This window comes from Abramis brama (genome assembly GCF_963993115.1).
Source record: "Abramis brama genome assembly, chromosome: 18".
Lineage (NCBI taxonomy): Eukaryota > Metazoa > Chordata > Actinopteri > Cypriniformes > Leuciscidae > Abramis > Abramis brama.
Window position 1 is genome coordinate 3,678,089 of NC_139980.1, and position 26,513 is coordinate 3,704,601.

The 26,513-nt window shown below is 39.3% G+C and overlaps 2 protein-coding genes across 2 annotated transcripts in view; one reads left to right on the forward strand and one right to left on the reverse strand.

The window, feature by feature from the left end:
• The first annotated feature begins 665 nt into the window (after positions 1–665).
• Positions 666–20,461, forward strand: prkg3 (protein kinase cGMP-dependent 3). The gene is made up of 22 exons (XM_084091186.1): positions 666–679; positions 5,413–5,539; positions 5,654–5,716; positions 6,013–6,121; positions 6,224–6,390; positions 6,660–6,773; positions 6,871–6,976; positions 7,150–7,213; positions 7,654–7,731; positions 8,114–8,202; positions 8,321–8,386; positions 8,493–8,540; positions 9,270–9,311; positions 9,688–9,799; positions 9,927–10,063; positions 14,526–14,615; positions 14,976–15,117; positions 17,005–17,168; positions 18,813–18,929; positions 19,138–19,200; positions 19,383–19,458; positions 19,707–20,461. The coding sequence occupies exons 2-22, from the start codon at positions 5,452–5,454 to the stop codon at positions 19,791–19,793; spliced, it is 2,022 nt and encodes a 673-aa protein (XP_083947312.1). The 5' UTR covers positions 666–679; positions 5,413–5,451; the 3' UTR covers positions 19,794–20,461.
• A 3,199-nt stretch (positions 20,462–23,660) lies between these two features.
• kcnk2b (potassium channel, subfamily K, member 2b) overlaps positions 23,661–26,513 on the reverse strand; it is a 58,960-nt gene continuing 56,107 nt past the window's right edge. Inside the window, exon 8 of the mRNA XM_084090351.1 lies at positions 23,661–24,337. The gene's annotated coding sequence lies outside the window, so the exon portion shown is untranslated. The remainder of the gene's footprint in view (positions 24,338–26,513) is intronic.

A 26,513-nucleotide genomic window follows, 5' to 3' on the forward strand; every position in this document is an offset into this window, starting at 1 on the left:
TAAATACAACAGAGGGCAGTGGAACAAACAATTTAAATTCATAAATACATTCAAAACCAAAGTATTCATATTGTCCACAGAAAACAAAATTCTATACAATAATGCATGACAACAAATAAAAGCTCCAATAATAAAATAAGACGTGCACAGATTCAGTATTTTTAACAGATAAACAATAATATTGTATATAAATTAGTTCACCACATAATGACAGAAATATTACAGAACTGCTGGCGTGGACACTGTCCTGAAACTGCTTGCACTGCATACAAAAAAAGTGATTCTGTAGTGACACCCAGAGGTGTTTTCAGACAAGCTCAGAGCTATACAAAACTTTAAAGGGACCATTCTTCATTTTTCTGTCTCCTAGTGTAACCATTCCACTGCTGTTCCTGTAGAAGTGGAATTAAGAATTAAGCTTTTCTCACTAGCCTCCATTTTTTACTGTCCTTTCTGTGTTCATAACCTGAAGTTGATAAACCATAACTGAGACATTCAATAAATCTGCTGAGCTTTGTAAGAGGAATACCTGAACATTAACATTTTCTAGGTCTGTTAATCACATTTTCCTTTTTACCTGTGGCGAAGGGTGGAGCGTCAGGTTAATGATTTATATCTATAAAGCTGATCTTTCTGCCAGAACACACTGATCTGAGGGAGTGAGAGCTTGGGTTTTCAGGTAGGTTTCATTAACAAATAAAACAATGATTTGATTATTGTCCGTAGAGATGACAAACAGGTTTTTTTTCATGGATTAACATATCTACGTTGCTGTGCTTTGTGGGATACCTGACAAGGGCTTTCCATTTATCTAGTAAACCTTGCAGTTGGCAATATTTTAGACATGTGACGGGACAGAGCGCTTTAATCTAAATAACTTTTAATATCTCTGGACAAGTATAAAAGATTCTGTTATCCATCATGTTGTCCACCAACCCTGTAAAAATCCTCAAATGTCCTTTAGCAAGCAATGATGGCTGGGCACTAGTAGGATTTCAGTAGACCCTGAACACCTCTTCAGTCATAAAGTGTACAGCATAGAGGGCAATGAGGCTAGCTAATCATTTCCTTAAAGGTTAACAGTGGCTTTTAATATGCTGTATCATAAAATGGATTCCATTTCCAAGTCATTTAGCCTGATTTGTGACTAACAGAATAGTCTGACAGAACAGTCAGGGTCGACAGTAAGAGACTGTCCACAAGTGTCCATTTATATTTGTTTTTGTTTCTACGTGACATTTAAAAACAGTTTAATCTGAAATAGATGACACTACAATAATAGACTGGAATTATTTTAGAACGGTGTCTGTTTGTGACTGGCTGTATAAAAATCCTATTGTGTTATGAGGTAAATGGAAGGTATATTAATTATTTGACTCATCAGAACAAGCATTATTAGAAAAATTAAATGTATAATTATGGTAAATAACTTAAAGTAACATACACCAATGAAGTTAGCAGAAGGCACCAGATGTGCACATTAGGTATACACTATAAACTTTTGGTTACACTTTATTTTAAGGTGTCACTGTTACAGTGTAATTATATATTTAAGTACTGAGTAATAATAAGAAACTACATGTACTTACTATAGGGTTAGGGTAGGATTAGCCTAGGTTTTGGTTGAGTGTTGCATGTAACTATTCATAATTTACTGTTATTACTATGGTAAGTACATGTATGTAACAAGGACACTGCAAAATAAAGTGTTACCACACCTTTCAATATAAATAAAAAGATGTATTTACATGTAAGTATAATTATTGTATTGCCCAATGCCTAGTGGCATAACTATAAGGATACTGACCTATAAAAAATGTAGATAGTAGTGGGTGTGTTAGCTGTTGGTGGAGAGTAGGTAGCCGTACAGATAGCCTGTTGAAAAAAAAAACCCTGTTCTTGCGCCTGAATGTTCTAGTGCACAGAGATCTGTAGCGTCTTGTAATGCGTTGTGTCAGGAGGAAAAATAGGGATAGCTCACAGCTGGAGTTATTGCTGTGGCCAGACAGACTCACGGAGGCGATTGGCATCTCACAACTCGCACTTTATTCCCCAATCGAACTCGGGTATCTGTCTGTAATACGTTCTACTGTCCACAGCGTTACTTAATAAACAAAATAAGATGAAAATGAGCATCAAACAGGAATAGCCAGCATACATGAGGTGTTCGAGGCTCACATACAATACAGACTGCAGACAGTTCAACAGGGCGCGCGCACTCTCTTAAAGGAGCCACACCTTATTTTCTTATTGTATTATTATATATATTTTTCACACCTTATTCACCTTATTATATATATAATTAACTCCCCGGCGATGCTGGGTTTCGATCCAAAATATTTTTCATTTTTTATGCTCTTTTCTTAATATTCAACTAAAGAAAAGGTGAGTCATTGCACATTTCCATCCACTACGTTATGAACCTCTTGTCCTGAAGGAGCCCATTGCTTGGGAGAGAGTTATTTGTGTTGTTGGACAGTGTTTTATTAAATGCTATGAAGAGATATATCTCAGATATCTTAGATATTAGATAGCTCATATCTAATTTGCCAGATCCATCCCCTCCCATTGTTCTGGGCCTCAGAATTGATAAATTAAGCACTGGGCCTGGGGGCGCATTACAGAAAGATCCTAACTTTAGAATCTTATCAGTTTGATGATAACCATGGCAATTTCAGTTAGGACCTCATTTAGGACAAAAGCTATTACAAAATGACATTTCTTAAGTGCATAATTATATTATTTTATCTTATCTTAACTACAGATAGGAAAAGGGTATTACAGAAGCATCCTAACTCCACAAAAACTGTCGGTTTTATTAATTAATTCCATAAATTAACTTGTCAGATCTTAACTTAAGACTTCAGATAGAACGTGTCTGGAACAACAGTGGCTGACTGTTATAGACGTGCAACTGAGTAGAATTGTCATTGTAACCTGTGGAAGATTGAAATTCATCTGTTGATTAAAGCTGCTGAGCTTTTGAACCTTTTTGAACTTGAAGGACTCTATGACGGCCACAGTGCTGTTCAGTGTGATAAGCGGGGAGTGCTGGGGTGTTCTTCCTGAACTCCACTATCATCTCCACTGATTTGAGTGTGCTATGACTGCACCAGACAGCCAGCTGCTTAAACTCTCCTCTGTAAACTGATTCATCACCATCCTGGATAAGGCCAATGACCATAATGTTGTCTGCAAACTTCAAGAAAAGTTTGTTTGTGTAAAGGGAGATTGCTTAACCAATGAGCAAACGTAAGGGGATCCAGCAAGGGTCCAGTGATGTCCTTCAGGTAGTCCAACATCACTCTCTCAAATGCTTCAGTTCTTTCCACACTGATGCAGGGTTGATTAAAACTGTTTTTTTTAAATTATTATTATTATTTTTTAGCTTTTCTTTAACCTTTGTCAGTGTGTTTATTGCCTGCTTGTTCAAGACATTATTCCCACTTGTGTAAGCATCATGTCTGGTGAAGCTGTCTGAGTTTTCCAGTAAACCACATTGTGTCATTATTATAAATCAAACAAGTCTAAGAGGGAACACACATCTTCACGGAAACAGATCATTTCACAGTATCAGTGAGCTCATCCAGATCTGTGGCTGTGACTTGAAAAACACTCCAATCATTCATGTCACTCTAGATCAGCATTTGTCTCAATTCTGTGCTCATGGGAGTCACTTCAAAGATTTTACACACCCGAAGTTATCAAGACAGTTGTGAAAGGTAGTCAGTGAAGGACAGTGATGTATCAGAGCTCATAAGTATTACAGTGACGGCTCTGTATACTAGCAAAACATGAGGGCTCGTACCATAAATGTTTAAAAACTCTCCCTCTTTTTTTGTATCCTCATCTTTTTTAGCGCAATTTTCCAACGGACAAAATTGCGATTGTTAACTCATGATTTCTGTTCTGTCTGTGCGCACCAATCTTGCACTTCTATCTACTCGTCAACCAGACCACCTAGAGACTTCGGGTTTTCGGCATTATGTTAAGGAAGGTCTAATCTCGGGAACGCACAAAAAAAAAAAAAAAAAAAACAGGAAAAGATTTACTATCTCTTAGTGTTGTGATCCCATGAGGTGAGAAAATTGCGCTAAAACACTCACCGAGTTTTTATTACTTGTTTAATATATATATATTCGCTGGCTTCTGTGGCAGATCAAATTATAAATAAACACATTGTCACATACTGCTCTGAGACAAGGTTGAGGATCCAAATGCAGTTAATTGAATAGGGACAATCCAAACACATAATCCAAAGTACAGGCAAGGTCAAACACAGGCAGGCAGTCCAGTCAAACAAACAGGCAGGCAGGGAGCATAGGCAAAAGGGTAACCCAGAGACAGGCAAGACATCCAAAACCAAGAGACATAAGACCAGGAAAACGCTCAGAGATGCAGTGTAAACAACTAACAAGACTTCACAGTGAATGAATGTGAAAACCAGGCTTATATGGGGTGAAATAACAAAGTAAAGACATACAAGTAAATGTGATCATGGCTGATTAGTCTGGGCAAAGGATTATGGGAAATGTAGTTTGTGGATGTGTGGTGATTGTCCGGGTTGGAGTGCCCTCTGATGGTTATCCCGGGCACAGCCATCTACAGTGCCATCTTGATCCGCTAATATTATATGAATATTTTACATATTTAACTGCCCATGTTTTAAATAGATAATAATAATAACCATATGAATTATAAGTATTAATATAAAAAACTAACACTAGTCTAAACATGCCAGACACAGACACCAAGGGTCTAATTTGATCTTTTTCTGTCTTCTCTTTTTAAGCACCAGTGATTGAATTGTGTCAGAGCACTCAGCACCCAATATGTGAACCAGGGGTTCTATCTTCACTTGAACCTAATCATGCACTATACTATTGTTAATGTCACATAAAATCTACAGTAGTATGTTACAAATAACTGATAGTCTGTTGTGCTATTAAGCACAAAAGGTAATTTGTAGATTTTATCATGTGAAGATGAGGATCCACAGTGTCAGATCCAGTCTGAATGGCTCAAACAACTGTGTGAGACAGATAGAAATTTCAGATGGAACCAGACAGCAACATATTGTCTGCCCAGATCCGGCCCACATCTGGTACACGTGGATTTCACGCGGCCCAGATGTGGGCCGGATCCGGGCCGACACTATGTTGTTATCTGAGAAGTACGTTTTAAATCACTAATAAAGTGTAATGGTAAAATTCACCATATGTCAGCGCAATAATGCAACGTTATTATTGCTTTTAAACTATTTTAAAATTTGAATCCACTAGAAACCTTTTTATAAATGCTGTGATGATGATCATTCATTCATTTTAAAGACTGGTTGAATGAATCTGTATTTTATTTTTAATTTTTTAATTTTGCAGTTACATATTAACTCTTTTTCCTGCTCTTTGTTAGTGTCATGCTGCTCTAGTAGAGGTAAATCTCATCAGGCCAATGGAAGCACAACTCAAGAAAATCCGACAAATGCTGGAGAAAGAATGCCAGCTCAACCAGGAACTCCAGAACCAGAACCAGGAGCTGAGTAAGACCACTATATCATAACATGAATGATGAATGGTTTTTCTCATTTTTGAGCACACGGTATGTGATGGTGATTAATTTCAATGCATACTAGAATATTGTATTCTAATTACAGAGAGACAGCTTGAACAGAAAGAGGGACTTATACAAGTGCTGAAGGGACGATTGGATGAGCTCGGTAAGACAGAACAGAATAATGGGTTTAACTGAGTCCCCTTTCATCTGCTTCCTTTCAATTAATAAAATATGAACAATTAATTATAACATATATCATATGTTATAATTGATAAAAATGATGAAGCGTTTTGCTTGAAGCCAGCACAATTCATATATCAATATTGATTTGGATGACTGGGTCACAAAAAAACATGGAACAACACTAACATTACATTTTTCACAATATTATAAATGTATAAAATAAAAACATTTTACACATTAAGATATGTTTATTTGACACCTAATGTTGTCTGCCAGATTGCGATGAAATGCCTGAGGTTCGACAGAGTCGGGCAGCTGTCATGGCCCCGGAGCAAGTACCAGAAGTCCTGGAAATCACGGCCAATAGAGTGAAAAAAACTGCCAGGTAACTTTATACACATATTAATCAAGAACTCTGTGAATCTAATTCAACACCAGTCTAATAAACTAACCTCAAATGTTACGCCATGCTCTGTGTGTGTGTCAGTGAGGCAGCTCAGATCGTAAAGGCCATTAGGAAGAACGACTTTCTCCGTCGTCTGGATGAGGAGCAGATCAGTATGTTGGTGGAACTGATGAAGGTTCTGGACTGTAGTCCTGGGGATGTCATCATCAGAGAGGGCACAGAAGGAGACAGCATGTACATTGTCGCTGGTGAGTGTGTAAGGAGAGATAACTGAATGCCAAGTTAAGTGTCGCTGAATTCAGAAATGCTTACTAACAGACTGCCCTTTCTATTACTGCCATATAAAAATATAGTGCAATAGAAAACAATTTTTAATTGTTTTACTATATATTTTTTTACTGCATTAAAAATCTTGTACAAGTGTATTGCAGTACAATTCTTGAAAACGACATCTCGTTTGAATACTGTTCGACAGTCGAAATTAATTGATGAGCCTAAATTCCTTTTTTCATTCTAGCGGGGGAGCTGAAGGTCACTCAGGCTGGACGTGAACTACGAACTTTGAGCTCTGGCGATATGTTTGGGGAACTGGCCATTCTATACAACTGTAAACGCACGGCATCTGTCAAAGGTCAGTTATCATTCTGGAGTGATGGCTGAACATGAGTGATGTGGGTTACCCCCTACTGATGTGGTAAATAAGTGCTTTTATACTATTTTACCCACAGCCGTCACTGCAGTAAAGTTATGGTGTATTGAGAGACAAACATATCGAAGCATCATGACCAACAAATCCAAGATGAAACGAGAGCAACTCATGGGCTTCTTGAAAACGTAAGACATTCTGGGGTCACTTTGAACACATTCTGGCTTGTATTTAGCCTAGTAAAATATTAGATGCTTTGCATGTTGCATACTTTGAATCTTCACTGTTTGTATATTGTTCATCATGTGTATCCATCTATTATTGCTGAGTAAATTCTATTGTTTATAATTGTTTCCACCAGGGCGTGCACTTTGAAGGCCCTGAATGATGTGCAGCTGTCAAAGATCATTGATTCCATGGAGGAAGTCAGTGTGATTTTACTTTTATAAATTGTAAATAGACTCATTATTGTTATAATAAGGAAATATTGTAAATTAAGGATGCCTCAAGTATTCTTGGAGAAAATATACCAAATGACTCTGTCAAAATGAGACTCCTACAGGCACTTGCTGACCAAAGACCTTAAAAAAAATATCTTGAGACATCACTAGGATTTGCAGTAGTTTTCATTAAGTTAAACTATTGACTTAGAGATGGGAAATTGGTCAATGAGGAATGGTCAATGAGTGTGACACCCTCATTTTATCAGTACTATGAATGTGTATTTTAGTGTAGTCAGAATGTTTAGTAACAGGTGACGTTTGAATTAAAGGTAAAATTGTCTTTTGCTTTGTACATCAGGAATATTTTCTTCTAAGCATGACATGATGACTCAATGTGCTATCCATGTTTGTTCCCCTGCAAGGTGAAGTTTCAGAACAACGAGGTCATTGTCCGAGAAGGAGCAGAGGGCAATACTTTTTACATCATTCTAAAAGGAGAGGTAAAAGAAACGTATTAAAATATTACTCAGTTGCTCTCTTATCTCAGGATAGTTTTATTCTTGAACATCCTCTGCAACACTGATTACATTATTTACATGTTTTATTTCTTTACACAAGTATATGACTTAGGAGTGCCTGCATTTAATAAGGGTTTAATCTAAATGCGTGCTTTCCAGCACTTTTACACAGAAATTAAACCTTACACAAAATACATGAATCTTTTGTGTAAGTCTATACATGAAACTTTGCACATATTTCTCAACCATATTATAAAAGATGCCACAGAATGGTCTGTGTTTGTATTAAACATCATTTTAAATGATCTTAAAAGAAATCTTACTTTTTTTTAAAAAACTAATAATTTTGTTCATTTCACATTAGGTATCAGTGACGAAAAAAGTGAACGGACAGCAGAAAATAATTCGTAAGATGGGAGAGGGGGAACATTTTGGAGAACTGGCTCTTATACGGTAACCATAGTGACTGTTACTTAGTGACAACATCATTAGCACTGTATCAGGAGTAAATATTTGTTCTGTCTGGTTTAAACGTAAAAGTCAACCAAATCTTCTATTGTGTATAATCCAGAGAGATCCTCAGGACAGCCACATGTACAGCGGTTGGAGTTGTCACTTGCTTTTCCATTGACAAAGAGTGAGTTTGATGTCATTGATGACAATATTACTTCACTTAATTTGTATATAATGCCTATGATTTAGGATTTGTTTAAAAATGTTATATTGTCCTTAATTTCTCACAGAATTTTTGAGGAGACCATTCCATTTGAAAGTCTTGAGCTCCATGACGAGTGAGTTTCCCTGCTTTGTGACTTCTATATTTGTAAATATATTCAGTCTAGTCTTCTGCTTAGTCACTTGTAACATGTAGTGCATTTTTCCCTACTTGTAATCAAGAGGAAAAGCCACCAGAAAGTCCTTTTTGAGTTGAGACTGTGTTCACTTTACTAAAATACAGATACGCCTGCTCTTATACAGTGCTGGTTTTGTGCGTGTCTAAAATAACTGATAGCGATAGTACCAAAATAAATATAATTTGCTAAATAAACACAAAATAAATGAAGTGAGAAAAGGCAGTGCCTCCACATCACTGTGATCGGCTGATTAGTCTGCCATTGAACCAACGCTCATGTTTACAAATCTGCATGCAGGTCAGACTGGTGGAAATGAATGGACTTGGTCTCCGTGTCTGCAAGATTCAGGGCACCTGTGGTGCTATTTGTAGGGGAAAGAAATTATTTTGTCCATAAACCAATTTTTGCACAAAATGATTCATAAGCAGAAAGCATTTCTTCGCTAGTAAGTGTAACATATTTGACAGGCGGTAGAAACATTTTGTGCTATTCCTGACCTGTTTACAGGTGGCTCATTATCAACATTTAGAGTGCTTTCTGTTCTCCAACCAGCTTCAAGTTTTGAACTTATGAAAATATTATTTTTCTAGTGTTTTGCATCAGTGGTATATTGGTATATTACCTCATTCTGAAAAATATTTATTGATCACAAAATGTTTTTTGTAGTGCTGATTCACTGGAGGATGATGAAAAGCCAGAGAAAGTTGGGTAAGTTAAAAAATAGGACAGAGAACAATTTCACAGTCATATATTAAGCTTGTTTCACATACACTACTGTTCAAAAGTTTGGGATCAAAAATTATTCTATATACTGTTCTATATACTGTATTTGTTTACTATTAATATTTAATTGGCATTAATGTATAATATTTATACATATTAGTTCAATATATAACATCTTTTTAAAGCCATTCATTAATCTGAGTTTGTATGAATCTAGTTTTTCCTATATACATACATCAGGAATTATTGTGATCTGCCGGTCTACTGCTAAATAAAGCCTTTAAAATAAGTTAGAATATGAATTGTACATAATGTAGTAATTTCTGTTGAATATATGTATTATGTGTATTGCTGTCTCCAGGCCAGAAACATCTCTAAAGCTGAAAGAGCTCGTCCCTGTACTGTACCAGGAGGGAAGTTATCAAGGAGAGCCTGTCACTCTTGGTGTTGGGGGGTTTGGAAAAGTGGAACTGGTATGAGAAGAGAGTCATTTAAAAAATAAATAAATAAATTAGAAACACTGTTTAGTCCATCCAGACTATATTAAATGTTGTTCTGATTTGACCTCCTGAAATACTAATATATTTGCTTGTTTACTAGGTAACTACCTTGCAGCACAGAAAGTACTTTGCTATGAAGAAGATCAGTAAACAACATGTTGTTGCAAAGAAGCAGGAAAGACACATTATTTTAGAAAAGAAAATTCTTCTGGCAATCCGATGTGACTTCATTGTCAGGTTGGTGCTGCTACCTACATAACTTATAATCATATATTTTTTTCAAACCATTCGATAATTGTTCACATACAGTTGTAATTGAAATTATATAACCCCCCAAAATTTACATAATTTCAGCTGTTTACAATGAACAAATCAAACAAAAGTAATTGAAATAGCTCGATACAACAAATGTTTCAAGTGGTTCCCCACTTGAAAATAGCAAATAGCAGCCAATCAACGAGGAGTTGGTTGTAGTTGGAAAAGCAAGAATCAGTTAAAATTGTTAAAATATGCTATTATAAACTCGTAGGGGCAACAAATGAACTTCCGACTCTCTCCCATGCCACTCAAAGTAGATATAAGATGGGCTGTAATTGGACAGTAAAAACGACTAAATGTAGGCTATACAGTCATTAAAGCGGTAATGTTATTAATTACGAATTACAATTAATTTGGTTTGTCATGATTAATTTGTCTTCATAATCAGAAAAAAAAATCTTCTAACAAGAATAAACACATATGAACAATTCAATTATTACTGTATTATTAATTATTTTGAACTATCTTGAAACTATCCAAGCATCGTTTCGCGCTCAGATGTGACGGTGGAGTTAATACATTACCAAAATGTGATTACAGAATAAATTTAAATTATCTATCAAATTGTCATTTTCTCCTTACAGTCTTGCGAGTTAACAATAATGCATGACCAGTAAATTACTTGGTGAACAAAGAAAACACTTTGGCATTAGGCATTAGTTAATGCCTAAAAATTTTTAAGCTTTACTGTAATGGCTTTTCAATGCCGTTGCCATTGATAATAGGAGTAAGCAAGTTAAGAACGCGCACATGCAGTCCATGCAGACGGATGTAGATACAAACAAATGTCTTTCTTCATTACTTGTGCTCCATTAAACATGATCTCAAAACTTCTTGTGGCCTTTCCTTGTTCACACGTACACACAAAGCCATACCTTATAGACAGCATAAAACTAAAACCCACCTTGCGAGCTACTTTGCCGTGCGGTCAAAAAACTGTGTGCTTCCCAATTACCAACGCACACACTTGTTGCTCAGGTGCTCTAATTATACACAGCCACAGCACCACCCAGTGGACAAAAACTTTACCATCCAACAAATGGCTCCTACATTTACCTTATAAATAGAATTTAGTTTAATTAATATTAAAATTTGTCGCCGGAGTGAATGGGAACATAATTTATTGAAAATATTTGAAAATATATAAGTGGTTCTTAAGTCAATAAATTTTTAATGGCTTATCAACTTTCCATCCCTCCGCTGCGTGATTCTAGTCAGCGCTGGATGCTAGCCATTGTTGTCAGCGCGAAACACATTTTTGAGCACGTGAATGCTAATTCTTGCCAGCGCTGTATTCTAGTCAGTGCTTGAGTCTTGCAAAAGAAACGATACATAGCTTACATGTCGCATTAAACTATCAGATTTTAGAATGTTGTAGGTATTACATGTAATTCACAAGTAATTACATGTAATATTGTCTTGCCTGGATCTTTGGTGTAAACTCGTGAACGCCCCTATGAACACCCCCCTTTCAAAAATCTTGCTTCCAACGCCCCCCGTTGTTCTCTGAATGCCCCTGTTGAGATCCACTATCCTAGGAGAAAACATCATGCCGTCAGTGAGGAAGCTGAAGCTTGGGTGTCATTGGACCTTCCAACTAGACAATGATCCCAAGCATACCTCAAATTGCACCAAGGCTTGGTTTCAGAAGAAGTCCTGGAAGATTCAACAGTCATCACAGTCACCTGACTTGAACCCCATGAACTGGAGGCCATTGCTCATGAGGAATGGGCTGAGATTCCTCAGAAACGCTGCCAGAAGCTGGAGTCTGGTTATATTGTTTGCAGCAGATCATAACAACAAAAGGGTGTTCTACTAAGTACTAAAGATGCTTGCCATGAAGGGGTTGAATAATTGTGAGACTGCAGAAGTCACTAAAAGTTGCATTTAAGTTAAATTTGGGAAAACCACTTGAAACATTAGCTGTGTTGAGCTATTTCAATTACTTTTTATGAATTAAAGCTAATAGAACTAGATGTTTCAATCCCCTTAGTAGGAAACTCTTCACAGTAGCAGTCGGTGTGGAGTGGTGAAAAAGGAGGGTAAGGTATGTCATTGGGGTCATCAGGTGGGCACCCTGCTTCATCGACGTTTCATTGATTGAAGCCCACAACGTCTCAAAAAAAAGGCTCAACATTGTACCCAGCGTCCCAGGTACACCCCCCTCCATGCCATACCCTCCATATCCCTGATGGACTCTGCCTGGCAGGGGCGTCCTTCTCCCTGAGTCGGGCCTAAGCCTGACCGCATACCATCTGTCTCTACCTTGCTGCCCAGTCGGGGTCCTTACGCTTGATCCAGAGCCAGTTTCTGCTTTTTTCGGCAGCACTTGACATAGACTTGATGGCCTGTTGGAGAGAGCGACCCTTCACCCCTATTTTCCTCAGAAAACTGGTGGTAGATGTGGCAACAAATCCCCTGCATCCCACTTCTACTGGGAAGATGCTGGTCTTCCAGCCGTTCTGGGATGCTTCAGCTGCCAGGTCGGAATATTTGTTATTTTTCCTCTCATAAGCCTCTTCAACCCCATCTTCCCATGGTACTGTTAATTCCACAACATATGCTAACTTTGTTGTTGGAGACCACAGGACCATGTCTGGCCGGAGTGTTGTAGCCACTATTTCTGGGGGAAACACAAGCTTCTTATCAAGGTCCACTTCCAATTTCCAATCCCGCGCTGACTGCAGGATGCTTGCATCCTTAGGTGTTGTACTATGCTCTTGATGTTGGCCAGCTGGTACGAAATTTGTGAAGTTGACCTCTCCTGCTGATGTTTGTGGGAGATTGTTTGTTGTAGTTCGTTTCTGTTCCAGTATTGATGCCAGTTCTCTGAGTACTTGATTATGCCGCCAAGTATAGCGCCCTTGGGTGAGACTTGTAGTACACCCTGATAGAATGTGCCTTAGGGATGCAGGTACTTGACACAGGGAACAGGTGGGATCTTCTCCATACCACTCTTTCAGATTTTGAGGGGAGGGTAGCAGATCGTATGTGGCCCTGATGACAAAACTCAGCCGTGCTCCCTCCATCTTCCAGATGTCACGCCAGCTGAGCTTTTTCTTCTCCAGGCCCTCCCAGTTGGTCCATCTCCCTTGCTTGGCCATTGATATGGCTTTGGCATGTCGCTCTCCCTCCTCCTGTCTTCTAACCTCTTCTACCACTAGCTGTCTCTTCTGCACTGATGTTGCTTTATGCCAAAGAGGAGTTTTGGGGATGAGTCCAAACCCTGCCCTTCCATGCTGTACTTGTCCAACCACATCTCTGAAATGAAGCGCAGACTTTGCACTCCAAACAGCTTCTGATGGAATCCACTTCCTTCCCGCTACCACCCGGGGGGCCGCTGTTCGAATGACTGCATCCTCTGATTCAGATAGGGTCATAACAAGCCTTGCTTTGGTGCATTTGAACTCTTCCACGAGCCCTGTGATTGGTAATTCCAATTCAATTCACGATAGAGATGCTTCTGCACTTATTGGGCTTTAACTTCATCCTCGCCCATGTTATATTTTGATGAAGTTTCTCCAGCAATCTCTTGGTGCAGGGGACAGTTGTTGTGAGTATTGTTAGATCATCCATATAGGCTCGAATTGGTGGTAACCTCTGATTACATTGTAGTCGTTCTCCTCCCACAACCCATTTCGAGGCTCTAATAATGATCTCCATTGCCATCGTGAAGGCCAATGGGGAGATGGTACACCCCGCCATGATGCCTACCTCCAGCGGTTGCCACCTTGTGGTGAAGCCTGATGTTGTAAGGCAAAACTGTAGGTCCTGGAAGTAGTATTTCACTAGATTTGTGATTGTAGTCGGCACTTGGAAGAAATCAAAGGCAGCCCACAGAACTGAATGAGGAACTGAACCAAAGGCATTGGCCAGATCAAGGAACAAGACGTGAAGATCTTTCCCTTCTTTCTTTGCAGTCTGGATTTGATGCCATATGATGCTGTTATGTTCAAGGCATCCCGAAAAGCCTGCGATGCCAGCCTTTTGGATTGATGTGTCAATGAAGTGGTTTTGTTTTAAATACTGTGTCAGTCGGTTTGCCAACACTTTGAAAAAGATCTTGCCTTCAATGTTCAGAAGGTTTATCTGGCGGAACTGTTCAATGGTGATTGAGTTCTTTTCTTTTGGGATGAACACCCCTCCCACTCTTCGCCAGGCTTTCGGGATGATTTGCTTGACCCACGCCACTTTCATGTTTTTCCACAGAATTTTCACAACATCTGGAGCGTTCTTGTAGACACGATACCATTGTTTGATTTGTTCATTGCAAACAGCTGAAAGTCTGTAAATTTAGTCAATAAACCTGATTTGCAATGGGGGTTGAATAATTTTTGTATAACTGTATAATCTTCTGTCTGACTTTTCTCCTCTTGTTCAGGCTGCATGCTGGCTTCAAAGATTCTCGCTACATCTATATGATAATGGAGTTTTGCCCGGGTGGGGAAATCTGGACCAAGCTAAAAGAAGTGTAAGATATTCATGAGTTTGTAGAGTTTGATTAGGAAAGCATGCTATTAAGCCTACTTTTGTTCTATTTCTGTATTGCATATAAACTAGCAGGAACACCGTAGCAACAGCATAATGAATTAACAACCACTCACAACATTACAACATTGGATAACGCATAGCAACACCCTGGTGAATAACCACAATAACCACCTTGGAATCATTTTTCTTGCTCATTTTGCTTGAATAATATGGTACACTTTAGAATCCATTTCCAGTCTCTCTCTAATGATTGACTGCGTTTATTTAAAGCTAATATCACAATTCCTAATTAGTGCTGTTTGAATGTGTGAATGTGGGTGTATTTGTTGTCATGTTGCAGAGGACGCTTTCAGGAAAATATAGCTGTGTTTATAACAGCCTGTGTGGTTGAAGCCTTTGCATACCTCCATAACAAAGGCATCCTGTATCGAGACCTGAAGCCAGAAAACCTCATGCTGGACTCCAAAGGATATGTGAAATTGGTAAAACAAATTATCTGTTTTTATACTTTCCACAAATAGATAAACTACAGGCATTTACATTTATAAGCTGCTAATAAAATTGTGATAAATTTGCCACTGTGACAGTTAAAAATATTTCTCATGCTGCAAGGCTTTTATCGATCCTCATTACCTTAACAAAAAAGATAAAAAATTATTTGAGATAGATTTTAACAAGATATATTTCAAGATTTACCATTTAGGATGGATGCCCAAACATTACACAGGGCATCTGAATTCACTGAGGAGTTTGGTGATACACATTTTGTTCTTGCTTCGTTCTTTACAGTACATGGCAAATTTGTGGAATGTGAATGTTAGTGCAAGTTATCTCTTTGAATTCCTCCAATCTCTGTCATAGAGAACTGCAACTCCTTTTTAGAGTTGCTAAAAGTGACAAATTTGAAACTGTCTTTAAAAAATAACATGTATCTAAGACAAATTCCAAGGCATCAAATGTACCTAAAAGCACACAGTCCCCTATTAGTCCACTAAAAGCTGGAATACCCTACATTACTTTTAAAATCAGAGCAGACTGTATACATCATACACTTGCAGACTTTGTAGTTACAGAGAAAAACTGGGCATGCACTAAACGATGTTCTTAAGAATGTTCTTAGAAGATGCATGACACATTTAAACTATATGTCTTCTAAAATAGGCTCAAAATATCAGACATGTTTGGTATCCTCTTGATGGAGTCATGGTCTGAAGTAAAAAAAAATCTGAGCCTGTGCCCATTATATACAACGTGATTTTCTGTGAAATTTGTCAACACTATCTGCTCAAAATCTGCAGACTGGCTCTGACTTTCAGCAACTAGTGTTGACTCTTCCAGACTGTAAATCGTGGAAAAAATCTGGGCAAAAGTTGTGTAGTGTATTCCAGCCTTAAACGTGAACTATGCAGGATTTTCAGCTACTGTTTGTAAACACGTTCAAACTTGGCCCCTCCTCACAGGCGGAACACCGCCAGAAGAACAAGCCCTCTCCCCTGACATGATATCAGCAGCACACGCAGCCCAACCAACTCTGTTTTGCAAATATTGTGATTAGCCTGGTCAACGGATTCACATATTGATCAATACTGTAAAATATACGTATGTGATATACAAGTATGTGATCAGAATTATAGTAATTGTAATTATAAAACAAATTGGGGTGTTCTGTTATTAAAAAATATAAATTATGTTATAGGGAAGTGTAGTGTTAAATAATTTAAATAATGCCTCCCCCATAATCATTTCCCTTTTTATGCATCAGATGAGGTCGAGAAGTGCCAATTTTTTTCAGACCAGCTGTCCCGACCTTCTGATACTGCATTACGTTCGAAGCTTCAAACGTCATCAATCACGTGTTATTGTCATTTCGATACAAGCATCGGTACAGTGTGTGATACAATAGTGCTTTGAAAACTGCGTTGGAGCATCGGAGCCCCGGTATCAACCGTCCCATCACTACCCGAGATTCTGTTTTGTGAAGTTTTGAGTTTGTTTCCAAATAAAGCTGCTGCACTTAGATCCTGTTTCATCTCTGCTGCAACCGCCTTGTAACAGTATGAGTCTATTTTTCCCCCCGAAAATCCTGCATAGTGCACTTTTAAGGTGATGAAAGTGGAAAAAATACTGTATCAATATGCCAAAAAAATGGCCATCCATCAAAACTGAGTGTCAAGACAATAATGCCAATAAGAAACTTGTAAGCAACACTTTTCATACAATTATTTTATTTTTACTTTATACAAATTAAACAGAGTTGAGAGTGAATATTCTGTTAATAGGTGACAAACACTGTCAGAAAAAAATGTTGTAACAGTCAGTGCAGTGAAGTTTATTTTTTATCTTATTTTCTTGTATTCTTTTGATTTCAGATTGATTTTGGTTTTGCAAAAGAGCTTTCTCGGGGTGAAAAGACATACTCGTTTTGCGGTACTCCTGAGTATATTTCTCCAGAGATCATTCAGAACCAAGGCCATGACTTTGCTTCTGACTTCTGGTCACTTGGTGTTCTAATCTATGAGCTACTTGTGGGCAGGTATAAAGTTTTCTCATATATTGTTTTCTGCATGCCTCAACAGTAAAGCCGGGCGTACTCGGTACGCTTTTTTTTTCTGTCTTACGAGCATGCAGGCTATATTTTTTTCTCTCAGGAGAAATCATATGGAAATAACTGATGCTCGTATGGTTGTGGCTTGAGGAGTTACGAGCCGAGCAGAGTATGTTATGAGCACCTCCCGACCTACCAACAATTTTTACACATTTTGACCAGTGTATAGGTCTATAGGTCTCTTTTTTTATCTGAAGCTCCAGTCTCCATGTTTAGCCTAAAAGCTCATGCGACCGCCACCGACTCGCCATGCAGTACAGTTGTGCCGTGTACCAGCTGTTTTGACACGATTATCAACTTATCTAACTCTTAAGGTGCACAATGGCTCACAGCCTAGTGTAAGCCCTCCTTAAATTATTGTTTTCATCAATGAAGTGAAGGGGGGTAAGGGGGTTTACAAACAATAACTTTTAGGGCCCTATCATACACCTGGCGCCAAGGTGTATGTTACAGGCTTTTCCAAAATCACGGAAGTGACCTCGACGTCTGGGTTAGCAGTAGCATGAGCCGTCAGGCAAGTGTTATTTAAATAAACTCCTGATGTACTTACAAACTTTCCAATGCCTCGTTTTATGAGTACAGAACCTATTTGTACTACTGTATAAGTTTGGTAGCATTCCGGGCATTATTAGTGGGGTAATTTACGAGATACAACCTTGCATCCATTAGCGCCTGCAGTAAGCCATTCGGCTGATATCTCTAAATAAGCTCTTTAATAATGTCTAAACTTTAATAATGTTCGACCAAGGGAAAAAAAGCTTCTGGGGGGGTGTTTGGCTCGAGGTCATGGTGCATAGGTTGAAACTACTCCGAACCATCCCTTTAAAGAGCGCGTTAGTAATATGCGCCATAGGCGGGTCCACAACGCGCATACACTTTATCCCGTAGATGGTCCGCTTGCGCGATTTAAACTCGCGCGCGAGTAGATCTGTTTCCTCGCAAGAAAAGCGTTCAGTTTTTCCGCTTGCAAATTGCGCCATATAAATAGTGAATCCTCCATGGCGTGAGCGCAACAGGCTTTTAAAGGGAATGGGAGATGAGACTCTGATTGGTTTATTGCACGTAACGCCTAAAACACACCCATTACTCATTAAGAGAATAGGGACAACCCTTTTAGACCATGCGCAAGGTGACCCATTTTTCCTGTCGCTAAACTAGCAAAAGTGGATTTAGACGGCCCTGTTTATATACGGAAAAGTCACTTGTGTGAATTTCTTGCTTGCATTTATAAGAACCACCACACTTCTAGTGGACCATAATGTCTTGTAGTTTGTGCACCTCGTCAACGCTGTGTTGTGTAGTTTGCACACCACAGCAATTCAGTTAGTCTTACAGTCCTGTACTGTGAGCTTGCCCTAATTTGATCAGCTCATACAATATTTAAAAATGTGTCCTATCAAGTTTGCATGAAAGTTTGCATTTTTTTCTCATGAAAATCTTTAAATCAGGGCCCATAAGACTTTCTGGGTGAAAATGAATAAATTATTCCTTTTATGCGTGTTTAAATCAGAGTTTCTCTTGTTTAGGGCAAATTTAATTACTTGTAATAATATAGTTTTATTTGTCCTTAAGCCCACCATTCTCCAGTTCAGATCCTCAGAAGATCTATGCCAAGATCTTGGATGGTGTGCTTAATTTCCCTTCAATTATGGGGGAAGGTGCCAAATCTCTCATCACTAAATTGTGCAGGTAATTACAGAAACTATTACAAAAGCTCAGGCTTTTTTTACATGTTGTGAATTTATTTGGCGCAGTTTGTGATTTGTTTTCTATATGAGAAGTAATAAAATGTCTTTTATCCCAGTTTATTTTATTTGAACGTCACCATTTTTTAATCAGTTTTTTAGGTATTTACATTGCTACTTTTCAGTTTATGTGTTATTTAAATGTCTTGCAGGCCACGTCCTGGACAGCGTTTGGGCAATACGAAAAATGGAATCAAAGATGTCAGAAATCACAGGTGACCTTAATGAATGTGTATTAGTTCAGATGAATATTTTCAATTAATAAAAATATTTTCATATCCCACAATTACAATTTAGGTGTATTGAGTTTAGTCAGTTTGATGTGCTAGGCTTTTGTGTAGCATTTGTGCTGTTTCTATTGTTATTAATGACAAATTTTCCCTCAATTATCACTCAGGTGGTTTAACAGCATTAACTGGCATAGATTAAGAATGGGACAACTGGAAGCACCGACTGTACGGCTCATAAGAAAGGTGACATTTTTAACTTAAATCATATTCTTTACACAGATCATCTGACACAATATAAAAATATCTTTAGCAAGAATGTTTCTCTTTAGTACAAAGCTCAAAATATATTTTCAGTTATCAGTGAAGGCCAATGGGCAAATTTGAAAATCAGGTTTCAGACTCTTTTTAAACTGTTTTAGGATGAAAATCAGATCCATCTACAACATAAGCTTCAAAGTAACAAATTGTGTCTGTGGGTTTTTGTTTTTCAGGGTCCCTGCTATATAAACTTTGACCGCTATCCCTATGATAAGACTCAAGCAGAGGAGGAGTTTTCAGACTGGGATTGTGATTTCTGAACATCAGCCAAGTCTTGAGGTCTCTGACTGTGCTGACTCAAGTTATAAACTCTAAAGTATACTCAAGGTTTAATATTCTTATCAGCATATGTTAAAGGAAGATTAGAACAGTAATTTTATGACTCTTGCCATACAATATGATTGAACTTTAGAGTCTTTCACAGACTTAAGTTAAAATTTAAATTATTTCCACTACAGGAAATTCTGGCAACTTTTTTTACTATTTTGAACATAGTAGTTTTATTCTTAAATGATTTCAGATATTGTAATGATTGGAAGACCTGCAATTTATAAGGGTCTAGATTCTTGAAGTTTCACACTTAAAAATGAACATTTTAAAAGTTCATTTATCTTCTTATTTTTCAATTTAATGTGAGAAGCTACAGACGAATCCAAATGGAAGGTACAAATCCTGGACTTCAGAGATCATATTTGTTCCCTTTCAATAACTGTACCTTTAAAAAAATACATGCACATGTAAGACCATTATGCCATTCCTGTTCAGACTTATTGGTTGGTTAATAAATAACAATGTGAATTTATAATTAAATACTAGTTACTTTACTTTATCTTTAATGTACTGAAATGTATATATTAATGTGATTTGGCAGGATGTTAAGAATTTTTATTTTACATTTTTTTGCACCCTGATAAATATTTTTTAATTCAAATGACTGCGATTGTGGTTTTGTGCTATTATTGTATTAAAAAATGTATTATAATAAAGAATTATAGTGACAGCATATAATGTAAATAGTAATTGAAAGACTGCAAAATGCCTTCTTAAAAGCACTGAAAAGCAGCATTTCTGCTGCAGTTATGGAACAAATAAACTTTTTTTTAAGGAATAATGTGTGAAATCTATAAGAAACCAAATCAAGTCAAGTCAAATTTATTTGTATAACACTTTTCCCAATACACGTTGTTTCAAGGCAGCTTTACAGAAAGTTATATTGTATAATCTAAAATGGCTGAGTGATTTAGCATAAAGCAAGTTTGAGATATGAATAAGTTTTTACATGTAGTGAATTTATTTGGCGCAGTTTGTGATTTGTTTTCTATATGAGAAGTAATAAAATGTCTTTTATCCCAGTTTATTTTATTTGAACGTCACCATTTTTTATCTATCTATCTATTATACTGTATTCATTGTTCCCTTTCAGTCAGTCATGTTCAACATTTCATCAGAACGACTGAAGAACTGGGATCTCGCCTGAGAGCCCAATCAACTTCGAGTGTAAACTAAACAAGCCAATCCACATTGGCGTGCACGATTTGCATCGTGCACTCCGCCCCGCAAAGCCGGTAGATAAGGAAGAGTGTGTGCAATCGCACATTCCTGCTTTCACTTCGGAGGCGAGTAGTTGTTGTTCTGCTCTGCAATCATCAACGAGTGTGCTACGAGTTGAGAGAAGCTCTTCATTCGCTGTTGTTGTGACAGCGCTGCATTGGTGGTCACAATCTAAAAGTGCATTTCCTGCTGTTTCTACAGCTTCTAAAAGTACTCTTTTGCACACTATTTTATTTCCCTAAAAGAGCAAGCAAGGGGTGTGACACTGCGTCTTTTTAAAGATGTTGCACACCAGTCGTGACTCTTCTTTCTCCGGAAAGCTTGAGATCCCTCTTCTGTTGACCAGCCGCCGCTTGTGTGTAAAAGCACAGCCGCAGGTCTGCTTGACCCTATGGGAGATCGAGAATCTCTCAGCGAGAGCTTATAAGCCGGGCAAAATCCCTGTGGAACTCCCGCTCCTCTCTGGACGGGACACGGAGGACTTAAGTGGTATACCCCAGGAAGTGGTAGACACAATCCGCTAGAGCCCCCTCTACGAGGTGCACTTATGCTTTGAAGTGGAGCCTGTTTGTTGATTGGTGTTCTTTTCACCGAGAATACCCCCGGAAATGCCCGATCAGAGTCATGTGTAGAGCCTGTGTCCTCCCGTGTACTTGCCACAAGTAGTCGGGATGGCTCTGCTCTGTATTGACTCCCCTCTAACTAGGCCGGAGATACCCCAGAGACCCTCCATATGTTGCATTGCCCTCTTGGTCAGTCCGTATGTGTAATCTCCACATGTTACCTCCCTACAGGCAGGATGTGGTCTCCGTAGCATTCCTTTCCACTTGGAAAAGGCTTGCTTTCCAGTGTTATCCAATAGTCTCACTGTATGGGTCAGAAGGAAAAGCGGTGATCGACCTTCTCTGCGTAAAGCCCTGTCCCATCTTCCGCCCCAGTAGGTACAGGGGGATCAGGAAGCTTACGTGGAGCGCTGGGAGGGGCAGCAATAGTGGTAGTGATAGGGAACGATTAACCAATGGAGACATTGCTGCACCTCCGCTAAGCGGCCGGGTCACCAGCTCGGCACCTCAGCACAAACTTTAAAGTGCAATTGCATTATATACCCGATTTGCGGGGCGGGTTGCACGATGCAAATCTCGCACGCCAATGTGCATCGGCTCGTTTAGTTTACACTCAAAGGTGATTGGGCTCTCGGGCTCTCTTCGTTCTGACGTGACGTCTCCATTCCCTCCTTCAGGGCAGATGGCTATCCTAGCGTTCAATGCTGTGGAGGACTCTAGCCTAGAAGCCTCAGTAAAACTGGTCAAGACTGGTTTACAATCACAACCAATGAAAGGCTTGAATGCTATTGGTTTGTTCTACTGTATAGTTGGTCTTTGGAAGCAAGAAAAGCCTTCAAAAGGAAGAGACTGAAAATAAGTCTTGATGAGTCTTGGAGTGCATGGAGATGAACAAGAAAGATTTGTTCAAAAATACTGATTCATTCACAAAAGAAAGCACCACTAATTCCCATTTACTGTCAAGATTTATTGCCACAGAACAGCCACTGAAAACACATCAATATTAAAAGAAAAAGGCTGATCCAGTTAAGAACACATTAACAATCACACTTATTATCAGCTTTACTCCCCTTATTTTAGTTGAAAGATGCAGAGCACCAATTTACAAATTGCGAGTGTAAACTAACATACAATCATTTGTCAACTATGATTATTACTTTTCTTATTTCTCCCCTGAAATATTTGACCTTTGCCTTAAAGTGATCCTATAGTGTGAAAGTATATTTAATAAATAAAAGCTTTAAGCCTGTAAAAAATACTTATCAGTTTCATTTGTTATTAATCTACGATAACACTTCTTCTAACCTCTGCTCTTCACCTTTTGATGCCTGAAACTGCTCTTACATTGAGATCAGTGTTTATTGTGCAGCATCTTTCCAAAGGACAGTATTTGAGCTGTGTTTGTAATTTAACATGAAGTTTTGAAATCAGGTGATCTTCAAATGTATCTCCTAAACAGACCCTTCAAAACTCATAAATGCACATATTGCAGGGTAGGTATAACTGTACTCAAACATACTGTTTTTCAAACATACTGTAGCTTCTTTTTCTTTCATATCTTCACTGTCAGGGTTACACCATCTCAAACTTAGATGCAGCCAATATAATAGAAACAAGGTTCTCAAAAAACCATTTTTATGCAGCTTTATGGATATGTCACCATGTAGCATATAGTAAATCAAATAAACACAGCTCACTGGAAAAACATGCCTTTTTGCAAAACTCCAAAAACATACCTACTGTATTATACATAAAATTCACCTGAAATTAATCCTAGAGGCAGTAAAATGGCAACTTTTATACCATTTTCACACAAATGATGAGTACTGTGGCAGATTATCTATTAATAGTATTGTGCAAGGAACCATGCAAAAGTTTGTTAAAGGGTTAGTTCACCCCAAAAATAAAAATTCTGTCAGTAATTACTCACCCTCATGTTGTTCCAACCCCGTAAGACTTTCGTTCATCTTCGGAACACAAATTAAGATATTTTTGATGAAATCTAAGAGCTGGCTTACTCCTTCATAGTATGTAAGGTAATTTCATCTGCCAGCCCAGAAAAGTTAGTAAAGACATCAATAAAATAGTTCAAGTGACTACAGTGGCTCAACCTTAAGTTTATCAAGTGACGAGAATACTTTCTATGCGCAAAAAAACAAACAAAAATACAGCTTTATTCAACTATTAATTTTCTTCTGTGTGGGCCTCTGACGGGAGTTCAAGAGAGTGCCACGATGCATGCGCGAGAACTGAGAAGGTGATGGATTGAGCCAGCTCTCAGATTTCATCAAAAATATCTTAATTTGTGTTCCAAAGATGAACGAAAGTCTTACGGGATTGGAACAACATGAAGGTGAGTAATTACTGACAGACAGTATTACAAACATTTTTGGGTGAACTAACCCTTTAAGGGTGTGTTCACACATGTAATTCAGTTCTCTTGGTCCTTTTGGTCTGAGCCAAAAAAGAAAAAATACATTTAGTCCTGGTTTGCTTAGTGTTCACACTATCATTTTAAGGTCAAATCTAAAAGTAAAAAAAAAGAAAAAAAAAAGAAAATATATGGGCTAAATGCATCAGCTGAAATATAAACTGCGAAAAGGTGTCAATACAATGCCAAGAGTTCCTCCGCTGCACACAAGCGAAGATCTGCTGCAAGGAGATGGTATTTCCAATGGGCAACATTTCGACTATGACAAGAAAAAACAGGTACCGTTTTTAGGGTTGAATCTTGTGACATCGCGTCCTGTTATTGATTTGTTTTAATGTCTTTGGTTCATGTTGTGTTCATATATTCGTCAAACCACACAGACATTTACAGATGTTACTCCATGTTGTAAACGAATCAGTTTTACAATACAAACAAACATTTTGGAAGGAAACTCTAAATGGAATTAGTACATAAAATGCCAAATATTAAAGGAACACTCCTTTTTTTTTTTGGAAATAGGCTCATTTTCCAACTCCCCTAGAGTTAAACAGTTGAGTTTTACCGTTTTCGAATCCATTCAGCCGATCTCCGGGTCTGGCGGTAGCACTTTTAGCATAGCTTAGCATAGATCATTGAATCTGATTAGACCGTTAGCATCTCTCAAAAAAATGACCAAAGAGTTTCGATACTCTACTGTAGTTACATTGTGTACTAAGACCGACGGAAAATGAAAAGTTGCGATTTTCTAGGCCGATATGGCTAGGAACTATACTCTCATTCCTGCGTAATAATCAAGGAACTTTGCTGCCATACCATGGGTGCAGCAGACGCAATGATATTACACAAACTTACGTTGGACTTCTCACGTTGGAAGTTACCTAGCTGGGGACTATTTTCAGGCGCTGCGTAATATCATTGTGCCTGCTGCACCCATGGTATGGCAGCAAAGTTCCTTGATTATTACGCAGGAATAAGAGTATAGTTCTCTTTCAGTCATTCACGCTCGATGTAGTCGACGTCGACTGAATGGGATCACGCTAGGGATTCGCATCACACACTCCGCCCCCGCAGCGCGGGTATAAATAAGGAAGTGGATGCACGCACTAGTTGCTTTTTGCTTCGGAGCCGATCGTTTTTGATGTCTCTGAAGAGTATTGTTGTATACAACGAGTGAGTGTGTCAGTGTTCTTCTAGGAAGACTCTCCCAGTTGCTGGTGGTTCTACAGCGTGAGTGCAGCGGTGATTATGCATTATCTCGAGTGGAATCCTCCACCGTATCCCGAACAGTCTCAGTTGGATGATTGGTATCTCGGAACGGGCCGCACTGGTTCTCAGCTCGCCGCCCCAGTGCCTTTCCTTCCCGAAGTGCATGGAGAGCTTGGAGAGCATGAAAAGTGCACCTTTCTCTGCCAGAAACTGCCTGAATAAGCTCCCCCCCCCTCACTACCCTTGAAAGAGGAGCGGTGAAGAGTTGCGAGGCTGTCCCTCCAATAGAGCGGTCTGGAGCGACACAGGTGCACGTGTGTCCGGCGGCTGCTGCTTTTTGGACTGGGCCCCTCGTCTCCCCCCTAAAGCCTGTGAGTTATTGCCTGTTCTGATGGGCAGAGCTTACAAGGCCTGTGGACAAGCCACCTCCTCTTGCGTGCCATGGCGCTTCTACAGGTCTATCAGGCCAGGGCACTCATGGACATGCACGAGGGTAGCCTAGACCGTGCGCTCATAGGTGAGCTCCGCACTGCATCCGACCTCGCCCTCTTGGGCACGAGTGGCGTGGCGTGCGTGATCGGCCTGGTGATGTTCACGTTAGTGGTCTAGGAGCGCCATCGTTGGCTCAGCCTGGTTGTTATGGCGGATACGGACAAGGTTCGGTTCCTGGTCTCCCCAATTTCCCAGGTTGGACTGGTCGGTGATGCGACCAAGTGCAGACGGAGGCCATCTGGCACATCCTTCCCCGGTGGCCCGCTGCTGCCTCTACCCTGCCGCCGGTGGCAGTTCCTCCGCCTGCTCGTCGCCGAGGGTGTTTCCCTGCCGCCGCTCCCACTGGGCCTCTGCAGCAGCCTCCAGCCAGGCCTCAGCATAAAGCCGGCCAAGGTAGGGACACCCAGCCTGCTCTAGGCGCTGCCAAGCCAGGTGGCAAGCGACAGCGAAAGCATTCCTGAGCGGGCTGCTCAGGGATGGAGGAGGGTGCTTTTGGAGTTGGTCACCGATCCACTCCCTCTTCCCGGATGAGGGCCGGGTGGAGTCTTTGTTTGTGTGAGTGTCTGTTCCACCGCTGGCTCCCAAAAAAGGCGGAGCAAGCGGTACCCACACTTCAAAGAAAGAGCAAATTCCTCTGTTCCTGGGTCCCAAGAGGGCCAGTCTGGCGGTGTGCGACCCTGTAAAGCCTTGCACTCCTCAGTCTCCTCTTGTTCGCCAGCACGGCAGCTGGGTGCGGT